This window comes from Oryzias latipes, chromosome 22 (genome assembly GCF_053564925.1).
Source record: "Oryzias latipes strain Hd-rR chromosome 22, Olatipes_Hd-rR_3.1".
NCBI lineage: Eukaryota > Metazoa > Chordata > Actinopteri > Beloniformes > Adrianichthyidae > Oryzias > Oryzias latipes.
In genome coordinates, this window is record NC_136258.1 from 25,789,554 (window position 1) to 25,805,685 (window position 16,132).

Consider the following 16,132-nt stretch of genomic DNA (forward strand, 5'->3'; position numbering starts at 1 on the left):
GCTTGGTTAGTATTTTAATTCAAAGTTAATATCTTTTAAACTTAATTTAAAAAAAATAAGAAAAATTTTTTGTTCTTATTATAATAACTTTAGAATCAATAATTACAAGTTCTTGGATTATTCCCGTGTATGCTGGTAAATAACAGTCTTCTGTAATTAGACAAACTCAGACAAATCTCATATTTATTAACACTTTTCTTGTGAACTATCAGTAAAAAGGACAGGAGGTGACATCACATCCTATGTCCCAATTCCCTTCACTACTCCCTAACCCTAAAAGATTATGGAGTGTAGGACTATCTAGTTCCCTGGATTCGAACACAATTCAGACACGTGCTATTTTTATTTTAAAAGCAAATATTAAATCAATCCCTTGCAAAAGTAAAAAAAAAAATTCTAATAAATACGAAAATTTTATGAAGCTCATTTATGACTCCACTGTTTTCTGATAATGAAAACTTGGATTATTTATAAAAAATATGAATAATTCAGACACAACCCAAGACTTTAAAAATAAACAAAGAAAATAAGCAGCACTAGGAGGTATTTGTAGAATGCTCAGCTGAGAATTCACCTGTTAATCAGAGATAAGAGGCTTGTAACATTGATGCCAAATATTTCAAATCTAAAATTTGAAGATCATTGTACCATGTGGAATAAAAAAAATCCAGCCACAGAGCAGAGAACAGCTTCTGAAAGCATTTTGTCATCAGGGCAGCTAAAGGTTTGTTTGGAAAACTGACCTTTATCTCCTGCTGGAGCCTCTTCTTTTCCATCTCCGTCCTCTCTTTCAGTCGCTCTCGAGCTCTTGCAATCTCAGTCCTGGCTTCTTCCCGAGCTCGACCATAATCTCGCAACAGAAGTTCGATGTCTGTTGGACACTGTCCGTCTGGCTTGGAACGACCCGATGATCTGCGGTGCAAATCCTTTTTTATGGCATTTTTGCATCCTCCATGCACACGTACGGGTTGACGGCGTCTGACCTGCTGCTGTCTTTGCGCTGATCGTTGGATGGGGAAACTGCTTCAGGAGAGCAGCTCTGATGTTTGCTGGGACTCAAACTGCGAGCTCTGCGAAAAGTCTGGAGGCGCTCCTCCCTCTGCTGCCTCGTACCCTCAATACTCCGCCGATGCCTGAGAAGAAAAAAAAAACATCAAGCGATGACATTTTACAAAAAACAGCACACTGAAACATAAAAAAAGGCCTTAATGAAATGATTTTAGGAAAACAATATGAATTGACTGCATTCTGTGAATTTTTTATTTGTATTTATAGCCTTTTAGCCAAGCGGTTTTGGTGGAAGAGAACCCTCACCGGTCGTACAGCTGCTGCTTGGTGGGAGCGGAGGCCTGTGGCTGCAGATCTTGCTTGGACCTGGGGGACAGCATCTTCAGCAGAGCGTCCGTCTCTCCCAGCCCGTAATGGAGCTTGGCCTCGGTCAGCTCCACAGTCAGAGGTGTGGAGTTCATGCTGAGGTTGACCTTCGCCATCACCTGCTCTCGCTCTTGCCGCAGCCTCATGATCTCTTTTTCTCTTCTATCGCTCCACCTCCCGGCCTCCACACCGACCCTCTCCACCTCCGCCCAATCAGAGCTGCTCCTGGGGTCATCTCTCATTTGGTTTGGCGGGAGACGCACGCCTGACCAGTTGATGAACTTGTTGTGGACGGGCAGGTCCTCAGGCACTCTTGGATGGTCCAGAACAGTAGGTTCTATGTTTACGAGGGCTTCTGTGTTGCATTCACTGGGCGTCGGTGACTCCATGTTACCCTCATGACTCAGAATGGAAAGACTGCAGGGATCAAAACACGTATCTGTGGTATTTGAGGCTTCCTGTTTTTGCACATCCAGTAAACTTGGCGAGGGGGAAACAGGGTTCATGCAGGAGATACTCCGACATGTTGGCTTGACTGACTGTTTCGAGCTTGACCAATGGAAGTCTCTGTCTGTATAGGTCACGTGACTTTTCCTAACATCCATATAAAGATCTAGAGACGGCAGAAACTCTGAAGAACATCTCTCCAAGTCCTTGTGACTTGGGTAACTTCCTGTTTCTGACTCATCAAAACCCAGAGAGTCCTGTTGGAATCGGGGAAGGTCTTGTGGAACTGAGGAAACGTTCTGACTTTCCTCCCCACAGGAAGGTTCTGCTGTAAGGTTCCTGTATTTTGGAAGACAGAGCTTCCCCTGAAGATCGGAGTCCCTTTTTGTCCCCACAGTAAGAATAGGAGAAGAAGCGCGGTCTGTGTACATCGCCTGGTTCTTTAAAAAACCAGGCAGACGGTTTGTTAATGAAGGTTGATCTTCAAGCCTCTTCTCTGAAGACCCGAGGATGCTTTCCGGTGCCGCAGACGTTCTGTGCTTTGAAACTCCAGATGAAGCAGATCTAACATGCCTGAGACAACCTACTGCCATCTTCCCAGAAGACGATTTGATGGAGTCTGCCTGTGACTGAGCGGCTGCAGAGGCGCTACACCTCAGGTCAGGCATGCTTTGAATCTTCTCACCAGCTTTGGATTTCACCACACATTGTCCATTCTGGTCCTGAGAAGCACTGATAACTTCCGACCCGATGACTTTAACTGTCACATTGATTTCGTGAGACTTAAACGACCCCCTGCCTAAGTGAGCAGCAGCATCAGCATCTGACGGCGCTAAAGGTTCCTCTGTTTGGATCCCAACATCTGACGCTGTCTGGGTTGACCCGTCTCTCGTGGTGCTGTCATGAGCTTCACTGAAGGACGAAGGGTTGCTTCTACTGGAACAGGATTTCCTGGCGTCCCCTGACCTCAGTCCCTGAACGTCTCCCAGCAGGTCTGAAGTGCTGTCGATCAGCTTAGAAAGGCGTGCTGACATGCTTTCCATACTGGCCCATGTGGGCGATTCCTTTACTTTGCTTTTGTGGAACGACGGAACATCGGTGTTACTCCGTTTGTGACGATCTTTTCTTCTCGGAGGGCTGCTGCCGTTTCCGTCGCACGCTTTAGTTTGCGTGCTGTGCTCGCACGTCCGCCTCTGTCGCCCCGCCATTTGACTCGTCTTGCACTCAAGCTCGGACGAATAAACAAACATGATTTCATCCACCTGGCAGGAGGTGTTGAGAGGAGCGTCGTGACCTGAGGAGCGGCTGTATGCTTCCCGACGTCTGTGACAGTCTGCAGACCCTCGTTGACAGGCAGGAAACCCCGAGCATGCCTTTCCTTTGTGATCCTCCATGCTGCTCAGTGTGCTGGTGAGCCCTTTGTCGGTGGCATAGGTGCTCAGGTGGGAGTTGAAAGGAGATTCCTGTCCATTCAAGCCGTTATCGACACTGCAGCACCTTGTGATCTGGTTTTCTGAGCCGTTTAGAAGAGGGGATTTACAGGAAAGGTCGGCAGCGCTTCCGAATGCTGGGTTTCTACAGCCATGATGCTTCGAGCTGCAGCTTTGCCACTGGTGCACAAAGGGATTGATGTCACTGGAGGCGAAATGGATGGGATAGTCCTGAGACTCTCCCGTTCTAAGTTCTTGTTTTGGTTCACCTCTCTGCGGGTCTGTTACATGTTTTCCCCCACTTTGGTTCAGTGATGCTCCTGGAGGAGAACCGGAGCACATTTCCTTGCTGGGAAGCTGAACTTCATTATTGCAGCACTGCCTGGTGCCCAACTTAATCCATTTAGAAAACAGTTGACTATGAAGCCCTTTAGAGGTTTTTTCATCCTCCTCATCTTCATCCGTGGTCTTTAAAGAGGAATCAGAGGAGGAACCAGCCTTCAGGCTGGACTTTTTCTTTTTAAACCAGTTTATTTTGGACACAGAGGAAGGATTTCTAAGTGAAACAGAGTTTCTCTTGTCTTCTTTGGAGGCTGCAGCTCTAAAACTACGCTCTTTTGTGGTTTCCTGTGAAGGTTTAACCTCTCTAACACTCCTCACCTCTCCGTCTCTGTTTCTCATCCGCGTGTGTTTATCAAAGCTGCACTCTGATTGGTTCTGACATTTGTCTTTGTGAGTTCTATCAGCCGTGCAGGAAGGTTGGTCCATGAGATCCATGCCAGCGTTTCCACTGACGTGGCTGCAGAGACGTCGGTTCGCCTGGAGTTGATGCAATTCAATGTCAGCTTCTGGAGATGTTTTGTAAACCGTTTGAAGTTCAGTTTTGGCACCGATGGATGTAGCTGTATCCTCAGAATCAGTGGAGTTGGTGTCTTGTGATGGAAATTTGGGACGTTTTTGGTGAAGTTGTGGACCCGAGCTCTGCGTCGAGAGCTGCAGGAGGAAGTCAGCTTTTGAACCCGGGCTCTTGGGACTTCTCTGGCTGCTCACGTTCTTAGAACAGACATCCGTGGTGACAGGAGGCGCATTCTGCTGATCCACATGAATGTTTTGAAGAGAAGGAGCGCTTTCTGGAAAATCTTGACATTTTTTAGGTGAAAAAGAATCATTTTCTGCGTTCAAACTGATTGACTTACAGGTTTTCTGGATCTCATTTGACAGAAATGGATTTTCCGTTGTCGTCTTTGATGCCAAAGTCTCAGCTGTAACACAAGCATTTCTGATCTTTTGCTTTACATCTTTACTAGTTTCCTTTTTTTGTTTAGTTTCTGTTAACTCCAGCTCACGGTCTGGAAGCTCATAGGTGTTTACACTCTGAATCCCGTACTTCCTGGCTCCATCTTTGACACCCGATTGCAGCTTGTCATGATCTTGCACTAGTTCAGAAATCCTCAGATCAATAGCACTACAGATGGAGTCTGACCTGCATTTATGGTTTAAAATGTCCTGATGTTTCCTGAGCTCGTTCATTTGATGTTTCCCTTTTGTTTCATTCACCTTTCCCACGTCTGCATTGTCGCCTGCGGACGCAGCCCCCACTGAAATCCTATCACCGTGTTCAAGCTCATCTCTAAAGACACGATACTTTGATTCAGCCACAGGATCAGAAACTGGAGAGGAATCGAAATCTAAGGCTCCTCCTTCTGCTGGATCACTGCTGTGAGGAGGTCCACAGCTGTCAGTCCGCCTCTCGCCACGACTGCTGTCGTTTCTGTCATCGCGGCGTTTATTTTTCAGGCTGAAGCCTTGAGTGTTGGAGCAAGTAACCAGCTCCCCGCTGTTGCTCCTTTTTGGAATTTTCAGGCTGCCCTTAAAAACATCTTGCTGTTCTTTGTTCCTTTTCCTGGAATTTTTACAAGCCGGTTTAACAACTTCCCTCCTCTGTGCAGCAGGCGGCTCGGCATTCTTGGTTTCTTCCAGTGCAAATGGCCGTTCTTCAGCTTCTGTCACCTTTTGTCCTTGAAAGTCAGGTGTCTTTAGGTTGCCATCGGTTTCTTCAAAGTAGTTTTCAAAACTTAAGGAGAAATCCACCACAGAGGGAAAACCTGACAAAGTCATTCCAGTTTCAGATGACCTTTCAGGAGCTACTGGATCTTTCCCAAACAAATTCCAATCTGTTTTGGGGGTTTGGGGAGTGGATTGGGTCAAACAAAACGCATCCTTTTTCCCAAACCCTGGAGGTTCTCCTGTGGCTTCTTCAAGGCCTTGTTTTTGCACTGCTGCCTTCATGCCTTCAGTGCTGATGGACGAGGAAATGTGATTTTTAGCTCCAACCTGAGCATCTGAGATCTTCCTGTTACCTGCACTCCTCCCTGCATGAATCAGCCTCACTTCCTTTTGGGAAAGCGTCTTGGTTTGGAAGCTCTCACCTGCTCCCATGAACAAATCCGGATCAGTGAGTACCAGCAGGTTTCCCAGCTCTGAGCTGCCGGCTGAAATGGGCTGCATGTTTCTTAAGTCTTCAGTCAGTTTATGCACATCATCTTTGCCTCGGAAATCTGCTTCAAATGAGCATGGAGGCTTTTTTAATGCAAAAGTTTGTGTTTTTTGAGGAGGAAGCATCTGCTGCATCCAGATTTCCTCTGACAGAATAACAGCAGGTTCAATTTCTGGGATTCTGTCATTCTGCATGGATGAAAGCACAGAATCTTCTACCAAAGAGTACGTAGAAACCACAGTTTGGTCACTTTCACGCACCGTTGCCCGTTTCCCTCTGTTTTCTACCGTCAGTGAATCCGTGGACATTTCACTTTCTGCTTCACTCAGGTTCGAATCCTCCTCTCTCAGCTGCGCGGCCAGAGCGGCAGCGTGAGCAGAAGACAACGAGTCGAGGGATAAAAGACTCTCACAATCCGACGTTCTGTCCTCCAAGTCCTCGTCCTGCCATGTCGGCGGTCTTTGGTGCTTCTCTTTGCACCCGCTGGTTTGGTTCATCAGAGCTTCTGTGCTGTGCCACCGTCTGATGCTCCCACACAGAAACTTCTGGTCGAGCTCATCACACGAGACGGCGGCTTTCATGGCGCCGCTGCTCGGATTCGCTTTGGCCTCTTTAAGGCTCTTGAGTCCTCTTAGTCTTCCGTGAAACTTGCTTGCTAATCGCCCATGAGGCTTCGGCATTTGTCCTCCTTTTGCACATGTGGGAGATCTTCTGAAAACCGTGGACAGAGCCGTGTTGACCCTTGGACTCACAGGAGGAAAAAATGGTCTTCTGCTGGTTCCTAGTCTGATGTTTCCTACATGGTCAGAAATTTTTAAGTTCACCAAACAAGATGAATCAGGACCAGGTCTGGGAGTGGGAGAACTTTGATCATTTTCCTTGTTGACCTGCAGTGACGCAGGTCCAACAGCTGCATTCTGTTTGAGGCGGTTCTTAAGGAACAAGTCTTGGTTCGGTAGCAGAGGTTTTCTCTCTGGTTTTCCTCGACACTGCGGCTCATCTTTGGCAGCTTGTGGGACGTTCTCAGAGGAGCAGGGCCTACTACGGCCTGACAAGAAAGATCCGGAACAACTCTGCGTTCTTTCTCGAGGAAGACACTCGTCTGAGATCCACTTTCTACTGACGATGGAGTCAGCAGCTGGAGACGAATTTAAAGTCCGTTCTGAGGACTTGTTCCTCTTTAGGAAATGTCTGTCGATGAGAGTAAAGGGAAAATATTACACAGTGTTTCCCCTCTGTCAACCATGAAGCTCACTCTGAACTTACCTGAAGATAGGTGTGTTCTGAGGGTAGAGCCGGGACAACAGATCTGCTGACAATGAGTGTCTTCGAGAAGACAGCGACTCTCCTCTGAGCCTTGAGGGAGATTCCAAATCTGGAGACTCAGGACTGTCCGATCCTGGAGGAAGTTTTTTTTCCAGCTGCTGTAATTCTCTCTTAGCTTTTAGCAGATGCTGCTTGTTGGCGATTTTCTTTAATTGATATTGCAGCCTTTTCCGATGGATGCGGCTCTGGGCGCGGCAGAGGGCGTGATGTTTCAGCAGCTCTTCCTGCACAGCCTTCTTCCTGGCCCTCATCATAAGAGGCCGGTTTTCCTCGACCTCCTGATCCCTGAACACGTGAGTCCGTAGTTTCTCCAGAAGCGGAGCAGGAAAGAGATCCACCTGAACTCCCGACTCATGAGTGGTTATCTTCCCTGCAACCGCTAAACTGTGCTTCTCCTCAACTATCCACTGCTGAACTGAAAGAAAAAATTAAAACGTTATTATGGGATGTCTGCACTTTAAAATGATGGACACCAGAAAACGAGTGCATACTCTCGGTGCGCTGCTGCCTGAGGTGGGCCTGATCCCTCTCCAGCTCTCTTTCAGCTCGTCTCTGCTCAGCCTGGATGTCCTGCCTCAGACTCTCCACCAAGCGTTTCTGCTCGTCCACACGCTGCCTCACCGTGGACTCCTCAGTCAGAGTGAAACCGGCAACCTCCAGCTGCTCAGGCCTCGACTCTCTGACACGATAACAGAAGAATCGAACAGGAATGTAATTATGATAACGTGTAATTTGCTGATAGAGATGAAGTAAAATTACTTTAAGTTCTTAAGCTGTAAAAAGATAACAAGTACTGTTCAAAGTGTGTGTGCATTTGTGTAGGAAGGGGAGGGGCTAATAGCAACCAACAGGAATAAAACATGCATGAAGTGTTGGCCTATTTCTGTAGAATAACTACATCCATGACTCAGAACTTTTATGAAATATGCATGCTGGGAGTTTGCACAACCACACACAAACAGAAAATGTGCATGTACTAGCACAAAAAGCACACATCAGCCCACACACACATGCACGTGTAAATACACAAAAGCATATATGAGCTAAGACACACACAGACACAAGTGCATACAAAAACACACAAGTGCACAAACAAAAACAAACACACACAAGTGCACACAAATACATGCAAGCGCACACACACACACACACAAAAACATGCATATACAAACAAAAAGCACACAGCAGCCCACAAGCACGTGTGCAAATACACAAAAAAGCACAGAGGAGCACAAACCAGCGTGCACACAAACACACAGGCAAACACATAGAAGGAGACAAAAACACACACACATATGCAAACACACAGATGAACACAGGGAGAGACACACATGCACACAAACAGAAAGACACACACGTGAACACCTGCAAACATACAGGCTCAAATGAGTGCACACATAGACAGACACAGGTGCACACACATACACATGAGCAAACACACAGAAAGATACACACACCCACAATTGCAAATGCACACACTCACATAAGCACAAACAAGCGCACGCACAAAACACACATGCACAAGTGCAAAGACACAGAAGCACACGAGTACAGACATGCACGCACACACACGTGTGCATGTGCACAAATGTGAAATCACAAACACACTCAAGCACAGACACAAAAAAAGACACGCAAACACATAGAAGAACAAATGCACGCACACACCGACACATACACGTGCAAACAGAAGCATGAGTACTCTTAGCAAAGAGTAGTTCACCTGCAGTTTATTTCATTTTATTAAATATAATTGAGCAACTTACTACTTCTTCAGACTAAATGGGAACAGTTTATGTTTACAATAGATAGATACTACGTATAGAAAAGTAAACTTTAAGTTTAAAGCCTCAATTTTAGTACAGATTGAGTATACTTGTAGTACATTTAAATAGACTACTTTTTGCTAACGGTACAGACATGCACAGACCTTCAAGCACACAAACATGAACACACAAACACACCTAACTTTTTACCTGTCATCCTGGTTGAAGGGGCAAACACCTTCACTGGCCTGAAAAGAATGACCCACTCTCAATGTAAACAGAGTATCGGTGCTGTGTGTCACAATCGGAACCAACACTTTCAGGTGAGCAGCGCCTACCCGCCTGCGCTCCCTCAGGACCGCCGCCTCTGCCGGGTGGTTGAAGCGGAACTTGTGCACCCCTCCCAGGGTAATGACGGACCCTGGAGACAGACTTGTTCAGTATCAGCAGTTCTGCCTGCAGCACTGATGAGAGACGATGACAAAAGTGTGTGTGTGTGTGTGTGTGTGTGTGTGTGTGTGTGTGTGTGGGTGTGTGTGTGCACATGCTGCAGTGTGCGGTGGCAGCACTGCCGGACCATCTGAATCCATCTGGATGACAAAAATGTAAGAATACGGGAAACGTTGGTCTATATGTGGCGATGAGTGTGTGTGAGCTAGTGTGCAGATGGAAGTGCACACTAACCTACTTCTGACATGGAGATGAAAGAACAGAAGAATGTAGAAACTACCGCAGAGTATTTCTGGCCCGGCAACAGAGTTTTGTTTTTCTTTCATTTTTTTCTCTCACGACATCAAAGAGTTTTCACAAACGGGGGTAAAATCTGACCTTGAGCCAGTCTGCAGGGCTCCGTGACCTCTCTGTCGTTGAGCAGACAGACGCAGCCCGCCAGCGGTCTGAGCGTTACCACACCCCCGTGGTTTTCAATCTCACAGCTGGCACCGCCCTGCAGGACTATAAACAGAATTCAGAGATGCTGCTGAACACTTTGATATACACCTGCTGCACTGATCCATGCATTATTTATCAAAAAGTAACTCCAAATGTGGTGTTGTCTGCATTCAGAATTATTATTTGCAACATATTAAACACTTTATGAGTTTAAATAAGCTTAATATCGATGCACTCCATCTTCTATGCCATACGAATAAACAGTTCCTTTATAGACTTTTGTCTTTTTTTACTTCACAGCTGTCAGATAAAGTCATACCTAGGTGTGGTTCTTCGATTTGGTCCTGATCTCCAATATAGGTGACTCCTTCCTGTATCCAAACCATTATAAAGGTTAGCTATACTCTGTACGGGTTCACATCTGTGCATCCTGAGAATTCACTCACTCAAATAAAAAGTTGATTTAAAGAAGGGAATTTGACACATTTCTTTCCATAAAACATTTTTTTTTCCTATTGAAATTTCCGTCTTACCTGGGGAAAAAAAAAAAAAAAAAAAACAAGCCAACTTTTTCCGCAGGGATGAAAGTCTCTCTTATATGTTGTCGGGATCACATGTGTTCCCAGGTGGCAAAAAGATCTTCACATGCTGGCAAACAGCGTAATTGTCAGGCCTAAAGGTACGCTTGTCATTGTCACAATCAGGACAACTGGAGCTCCCCTGAGTCGTAGCCTCAGATCTAAACGCCTCTTATCCGACATAGAAAGACGACGACACACAGAAGGGGAGCTGACAGGACAGCGGGAAGGAAAAACTCAAAAGCCGAGACAATAAAAACATTTTTGTCAAGTTTTCTTACACACAAAGAAGAAATGAAAACACTAGAAGAAGGTTGGGAGGAATCTAGGTGGAGAAAAGAAATATTTTAGTGAAGACAGCATAAAGAATGTGTTTAAAACAGTGGAAAAAAGACCCACTCTGATAATATTTTGATCTGTTTTAAAAGCATTACAGTGGTCTTTTAATTATGACTATGCCATTTTTAGCTAAAAATACACAAAAAAACTGGGTCGTTTTCTGGGACATAGTTTCAGAGCGGCAGTAGTTAATTAGAAATTAGCCTATAGTTGTGGCATTGGCTCGGGGCTAACACGTATTATTGAAAAGAAAGAAGAGATATCCATCTGCAAAGCTAAACGCATTCTGAATGCTCTTTTGGCTAAAAGAAAACATACGGTAGTCTGATTGATTTTAAACTCACATACTGTGTTTTCTCACTATATTGATGTCCATCTTTCGCTGTCTCACGGCTGATTTTTTGTGGTGCAATTTTGTGAGCTTTTTGAATTTCTTTTCTTTTTTAGACAGCAAATTGTGTACCGCATCCTGATTGGCTGTAGACCATTTTCAACCAATGGTTTACAGCCAATCAGGATGGAGACCATTGTCAACCAATTTCCTTTGTGCCGTGTTTCCTGTGCAGAATGCGTTCAGTTTCCAAATGTACAAACATTTTCGATTGCTAGCAGATATTTGTATGCATTGAAGGTTTGAACTTTGACAGTTTGAACAAGAGAGAAAGTGTTATTGTCGGAGAAAAGTGTATAAAGTGTGTAGTTAGGACTTCATCACGGGTTGTTTTTAGAATGTAACACAGGCGATAAAGGAGGGACCACTGTATATATATTTTTTTTTCTGTCGTACCTTCAGGTGATAAAAGACGACTCTGGTGCTGAGAACGTCCCCGTCTAGAGCGATTAGATGTGGCTGAAGGGAGCTGATGAGGAAGCCGGCTCGGTCTTCGTTGATGTCCACGCTGTATTGCTCCAGCAGCTCCTTCTTGTCTCTCCAACTTTCTGACCAGTCTTTAGTCAGCTGCTCCACCTGTGAGGTAAACAACGGCCAGACGGATATTGTAGACCAGAATCAGAGCAGACGCATCGCTGCTTTGTTTAAAAATATCAGATTAGAGCATGTGTGTCACCTTCAGTTCATTCTGGAGAACGATTTCAGAAAGACTCCCGTCCCGCTCGTCGCTCAGGGACGGACTGAGGTTACGCTGCTTTTAGTTCAAAGTGAGGGGAAAAAATCAGTCAAAAACTTTATACGGAATAAATATATAACTGTGAAAAAAGCCCTGTTGCATTGTTTACTCATACATTAAGAAAACTTCAGAGTCCTCTTTAACGTAAGTCGACAAACCATTTCAAAGCCGAGCAGCATGCTCTTCAGCCTGTCGATTTCTTCCCTCAGCTCCCTGATCAACCGAACATTGGGATCCTGCACACACATCAAAGTCCGCGTGAGCCCACCACCACAACAACATCCAGGCCCAACACGGACTCCGGATGCTCATACCTCATTAACCCGCGGCTTGTTGACGATGTTCCTTGCATGTGCGGCATAGCGCAGCGTGCTGAGGGTCTCGTTGTAGCAGTTCACTGAGGGTGAGACCGCTGAAATTCAGAAGGACAAGTCAGCTCTCAAGTACAGGAAGCTAATTATGAAGTTTGACCTAAGAAAAGTTCATTTTATTAAGTTTAAATTAGAGTAATACTCACTCGCAACCATGATGGTCTTGGAATTTCCACCCAGACTGTCCTTCAGCAGCCAGGTCAGGACCGAGTCCCTGTAGGGAATGAAGCAGTGCCTCCTCCCGCCTCCTGACAGGGAGCTGCTGTTACTCCCCACCATACTGCCGTCACCCTCGGAGGCCACACTGTTGATGCTCTGACAGCTGCTCGACATGTGGGAGTTCTGGGCTGAGGAGCCGAAGGAATCCAGGATGTGCAGGGAATACAATCAGAACAGAGGAGACTGAGAGAAGCTGCAGGAGAGCATTGAAGCTAAATTCACATTAAATTGAGTTTTCCTCAGAGGCTCCAAACCTCTATAATAAAAAAAAAAACATTTTATTTACCAAGTGCAGAAATGACAATTCCCAGAGTTACGAGCGACTTGTTGATGTTCGAGCCCTCCGTCAGTCTGTCTCTGCTGTAGTTGGGATCTGCTCGCTCACTGTCAAGAACATGACAACTACATTAGCTCCCTGCCATGTGATTAAAATGACTTCAAGTCCCACTGCGATCACACTTTGAACTATTGAGGTCTTTGAATTGTGATTGTGCCGTTTTAGCCAAAATCAAAAACCTCTAAAGTTTTCTAGTTTCTGCAGAGCGGCAGGGGTTCATTAGAAATTCGCCTCCGAGTTGTGTGTTGCCTGCTCCGTTTCACCATCACCCATTTCTGAGAGCTGTTTGCATGCTCTCCCACCAGCTGACAGCCCCGTACACCCCCAAGCTAATATTACTGATCCAACAAAAACGGCGAGCAATATTGGAGCAATGCAGCCGTACAGTTTAGATCCAGATTCCAGCTCAGATGAGGAAAACGAAGATGTACACGGATCTTTTTGTCTGCAAGTGGATGCATCAGAATGGAGCAGAACAGGAAGCGTATTTTCTATAAAACAAATAGGCTCTTTTTAAAAAGGCATTTTTTAATGTGCTTCTGATTCACTCATAATTTAAACAAAGAAATACTCAGAAATGCAATTTGAATCTTAATTTTCTTTGTATATGTTCCCCATCATGAAAAAAACGCCACAAGAACATGTTTGAAACACCAAAAACATAATTTTCATCAGAGTGGGTCTTTAAAACAAACAATATGGTGGTAAAACTGAATTTTGGAAAATATAAAGGTATTTCCTAAGATCCACTAGGGGGCACTTTAACCAGAACTTCCTATTTTCTTGAAGTACCAAAAATTAAATTTCAATTTAACCTTCCAGCTAAGTCCACCAGGTTGATCTTGCTGACAATTTCTGAAGGAAGGTTGTTTTCTAGGATTGCCTGTAGAGGGGGGGAAAAAAGTGGTAAATAGTGAAGCTTTACAATTCTGAGATGTGAGTTTCTAAGAAATAGTGCGACCTGTGTGTACTGGATGGTAAAGATGGCGTGCGATCGGCTGCTGGCATCATGATTGTGAGTGGCCGCTGTGATTCGGTTGGCGATGCCTTCCTCCAGAAGGTCCATGGCCTGCTTGCAGTCTGAGACCACGTGTTGTGACAGGTCTGGGTTAAAACACAGATGAAAGGTGTTTAAACTTTATATATATATATGTACTATTAAAACTAGAAGGAGCTGCATTTACCATACGGAATACACATACCTCCAACAACCACACCGTACTCTGATTTTTTACAATACTAAATCACTGAACACTACACATGTGTGCAATATCTTGACTTCTGTGCAATAACCGGGTCTATGTGCAATAACTCAATATTTATTATGCTGTGCTCACAGCAACTCATCTCATTCCATTCTATTTTCTTCCATACATATTTAATATTTAACAGTTCTGTACATATTGTTAATTTTTCTGTACATATTGTTTATTTTTCTGTTAGAAATGTAAACACAATATTTCTATTTTACTTTATTTTATTTAACTCCATCACTTCAAGGCTGCTGCAATTTCATTGTATCCCCATGTACAATGACAATAAAGATTCTGATTTCCAGAGGAAAATGCAGGGTTGAATGCTGAATGAATGAATCAAAATTGAATGCTGAATGAAAATAAAACTTAAAGGGTAATCATTGGCAAAAAAAAATGTTTTAATAAATAAAGAATTGATCAAAGTTGACCATAAATAAAGTGAAAAAATCACAATGATAAAAAATATATTTTTGTGAAAAATACCAGCGCCGGGTATCGAACCAGCGAGCTCCTGCACCATCTATTCCCCATGTATTTCAATAGAGGCAAAAATCCTGGAAATTCTGGAATATCTTGGAAAGTTACAGGATTTGAAGATCCAAAAATCAAAGCTGAAAGAGCTGAACATAATTTATAGTTGAATGGTTAAAATTGCTGAAAAATTGTAGAAGGACTTAAGCGGCAGAGAAATGGCGGAAGATATTATAATAAAGAAAGAGAAACAGGAAAACAGTGGGTTGAATGCTTTATAGCATAAATCATAAACTGGTTGGAGGTTTAGCTGACATTTCTGCTAAAAAAATACAAATACAAACACTGCAAAGTGATCTAGGAAAGATTTGTATGAAAAAAAAATTCAAAACAACAAAAAAATGTGAAACAATTCAGCATTTTAGGGTGTAAGACGAACAGAAAACATGTCAGCTCTTGTTTTAGGACACGGAGCAGCAGCAAATACTCAAGGAGGAGGGAAATAAGCTGTGTGTGTATGCGTGTGTGGGGGGGGGCTCATGGAAATGACTTCACTTCCTCTGGTCAAATGGGATTTCTCCCTGATGCAGACAATGAGTGGATGTGGGGCTTTATACTCACCGGAGAAGAAGACAAATGGGAGGAATGGGAAGAAAGGTGCTCAGGGGGGAACCTGGTTCTGAATTTGGGAGTTTAATCTTTTTGATCAGGGTTATCCCAGGATTCTGCTCCTGAAAGATCTTTAAAGGTTCATGAAGAAAACGTTTCGCTGCTCGAGCAGCGAAACGTTTTCTTCATGAACCTTTAAAGATCCAAGAAAGATTTTGGAAGGCTAGTTTTATTTATTTTTTCCCCAAAAACCTTCAATTAAATCTCAACCTCCTCCTTAATTTATTAAAGATAACCTTACGTCACGTTAAGTTAAAACAGACGGAGGATGCTTGACTGCAACAATAGATAGAAGATCTCTTATTTCTTTTTTTTGGAGCTTAGCTCCAACAACTGCACAGTAAATATGACACCCAGGCGCAGAGAGGGCTCACCTTGTACGTAAGGTCCTTTCTCTGGATGCTCTCGGACTCTCAGCGAGGGTCTGTTTTTCTGCTCGCCTCCTCTCAGCAGGTCTCGCACGCGCTCATTGTAGATCTCCAGGAAGCTGCAGGAGCAGATGGCATCCTCAAGTTACGCACACGTGTTTGATAAACACCAAGTCACCTCTGGCAACCCCGACTTATAAGATACGTTAACAGATTTTTTTAATAAAAATAAAACTAAGGCACAAGAACATTGTATATTATGCAAACATAACATTGTTAGAATGTGAATAATGATCCCTAAGAAGGTAGAGACTAGATGCAAACTGAACAATGACTGTTGGAACATTTACAGAACTTTACTTTAGGACTAGTTTTTCCTGCCTTTTCATTGGCAGTGTGGTTCTTTTAATTGTGTATTTTAAGCACTAAACTGCCTCTACAAAGCTTAATATAATATATTTTAAACATTGTATATAATGCGCCCTGCAACAGACTGGTGACCTGTCCGGAGTGAACCCCGCCTTCGCCCAACAGTAGCCGGCTCGCGCTGCGGCAACCCTGTGACCCCAAAAGGGATATAGTGGGTTAAGAAAATGGATTTATAATATGTATTGAACAGTTTTTTTTTTGTTGTTGAATGAAAACCATTTTAAAATAATGAGAGGG

General features: G+C 44.1%; 1 protein-coding gene across 1 annotated transcript in view; it reads right to left on the reverse strand.

Annotated features, from left to right (window-relative positions):
• stard9 (StAR-related lipid transfer (START) domain containing 9) overlaps positions 1 to 16,132 on the reverse strand; it is a 37,899-nt gene that overhangs the window by 6,157 nt on the left and 15,610 nt on the right. Inside the window, exons 7-24 of the mRNA XM_023951905.2 lie at positions 15,473 to 15,585; positions 13,664 to 13,806; positions 13,518 to 13,585; positions 12,652 to 12,749; positions 12,293 to 12,493; positions 12,090 to 12,187; positions 11,934 to 12,011; positions 11,716 to 11,793; positions 11,436 to 11,615; positions 10,051 to 10,102; positions 9,669 to 9,794; positions 9,179 to 9,261; positions 9,051 to 9,088; positions 7,566 to 7,753; positions 7,015 to 7,489; positions 1,315 to 6,939; positions 984 to 1,133; positions 744 to 912 (exon numbers count right to left, since the gene is read on the reverse strand). Coding sequence (XP_023807673.1) covers positions 744 to 912; positions 984 to 1,133; positions 1,315 to 6,939; positions 7,015 to 7,489; positions 7,566 to 7,753; positions 9,051 to 9,088; positions 9,179 to 9,261; positions 9,669 to 9,794; positions 10,051 to 10,102; positions 11,436 to 11,615; positions 11,716 to 11,793; positions 11,934 to 12,011; positions 12,090 to 12,187; positions 12,293 to 12,493; positions 12,652 to 12,749; positions 13,518 to 13,585; positions 13,664 to 13,806; positions 15,473 to 15,585 — 7,963 coding nt within the window. The remainder of the gene's footprint in view (positions 1 to 743; positions 913 to 983; positions 1,134 to 1,314; positions 6,940 to 7,014; positions 7,490 to 7,565; positions 7,754 to 9,050; positions 9,089 to 9,178; positions 9,262 to 9,668; positions 9,795 to 10,050; positions 10,103 to 11,435; positions 11,616 to 11,715; positions 11,794 to 11,933; positions 12,012 to 12,089; positions 12,188 to 12,292; positions 12,494 to 12,651; positions 12,750 to 13,517; positions 13,586 to 13,663; positions 13,807 to 15,472; positions 15,586 to 16,132) is intronic.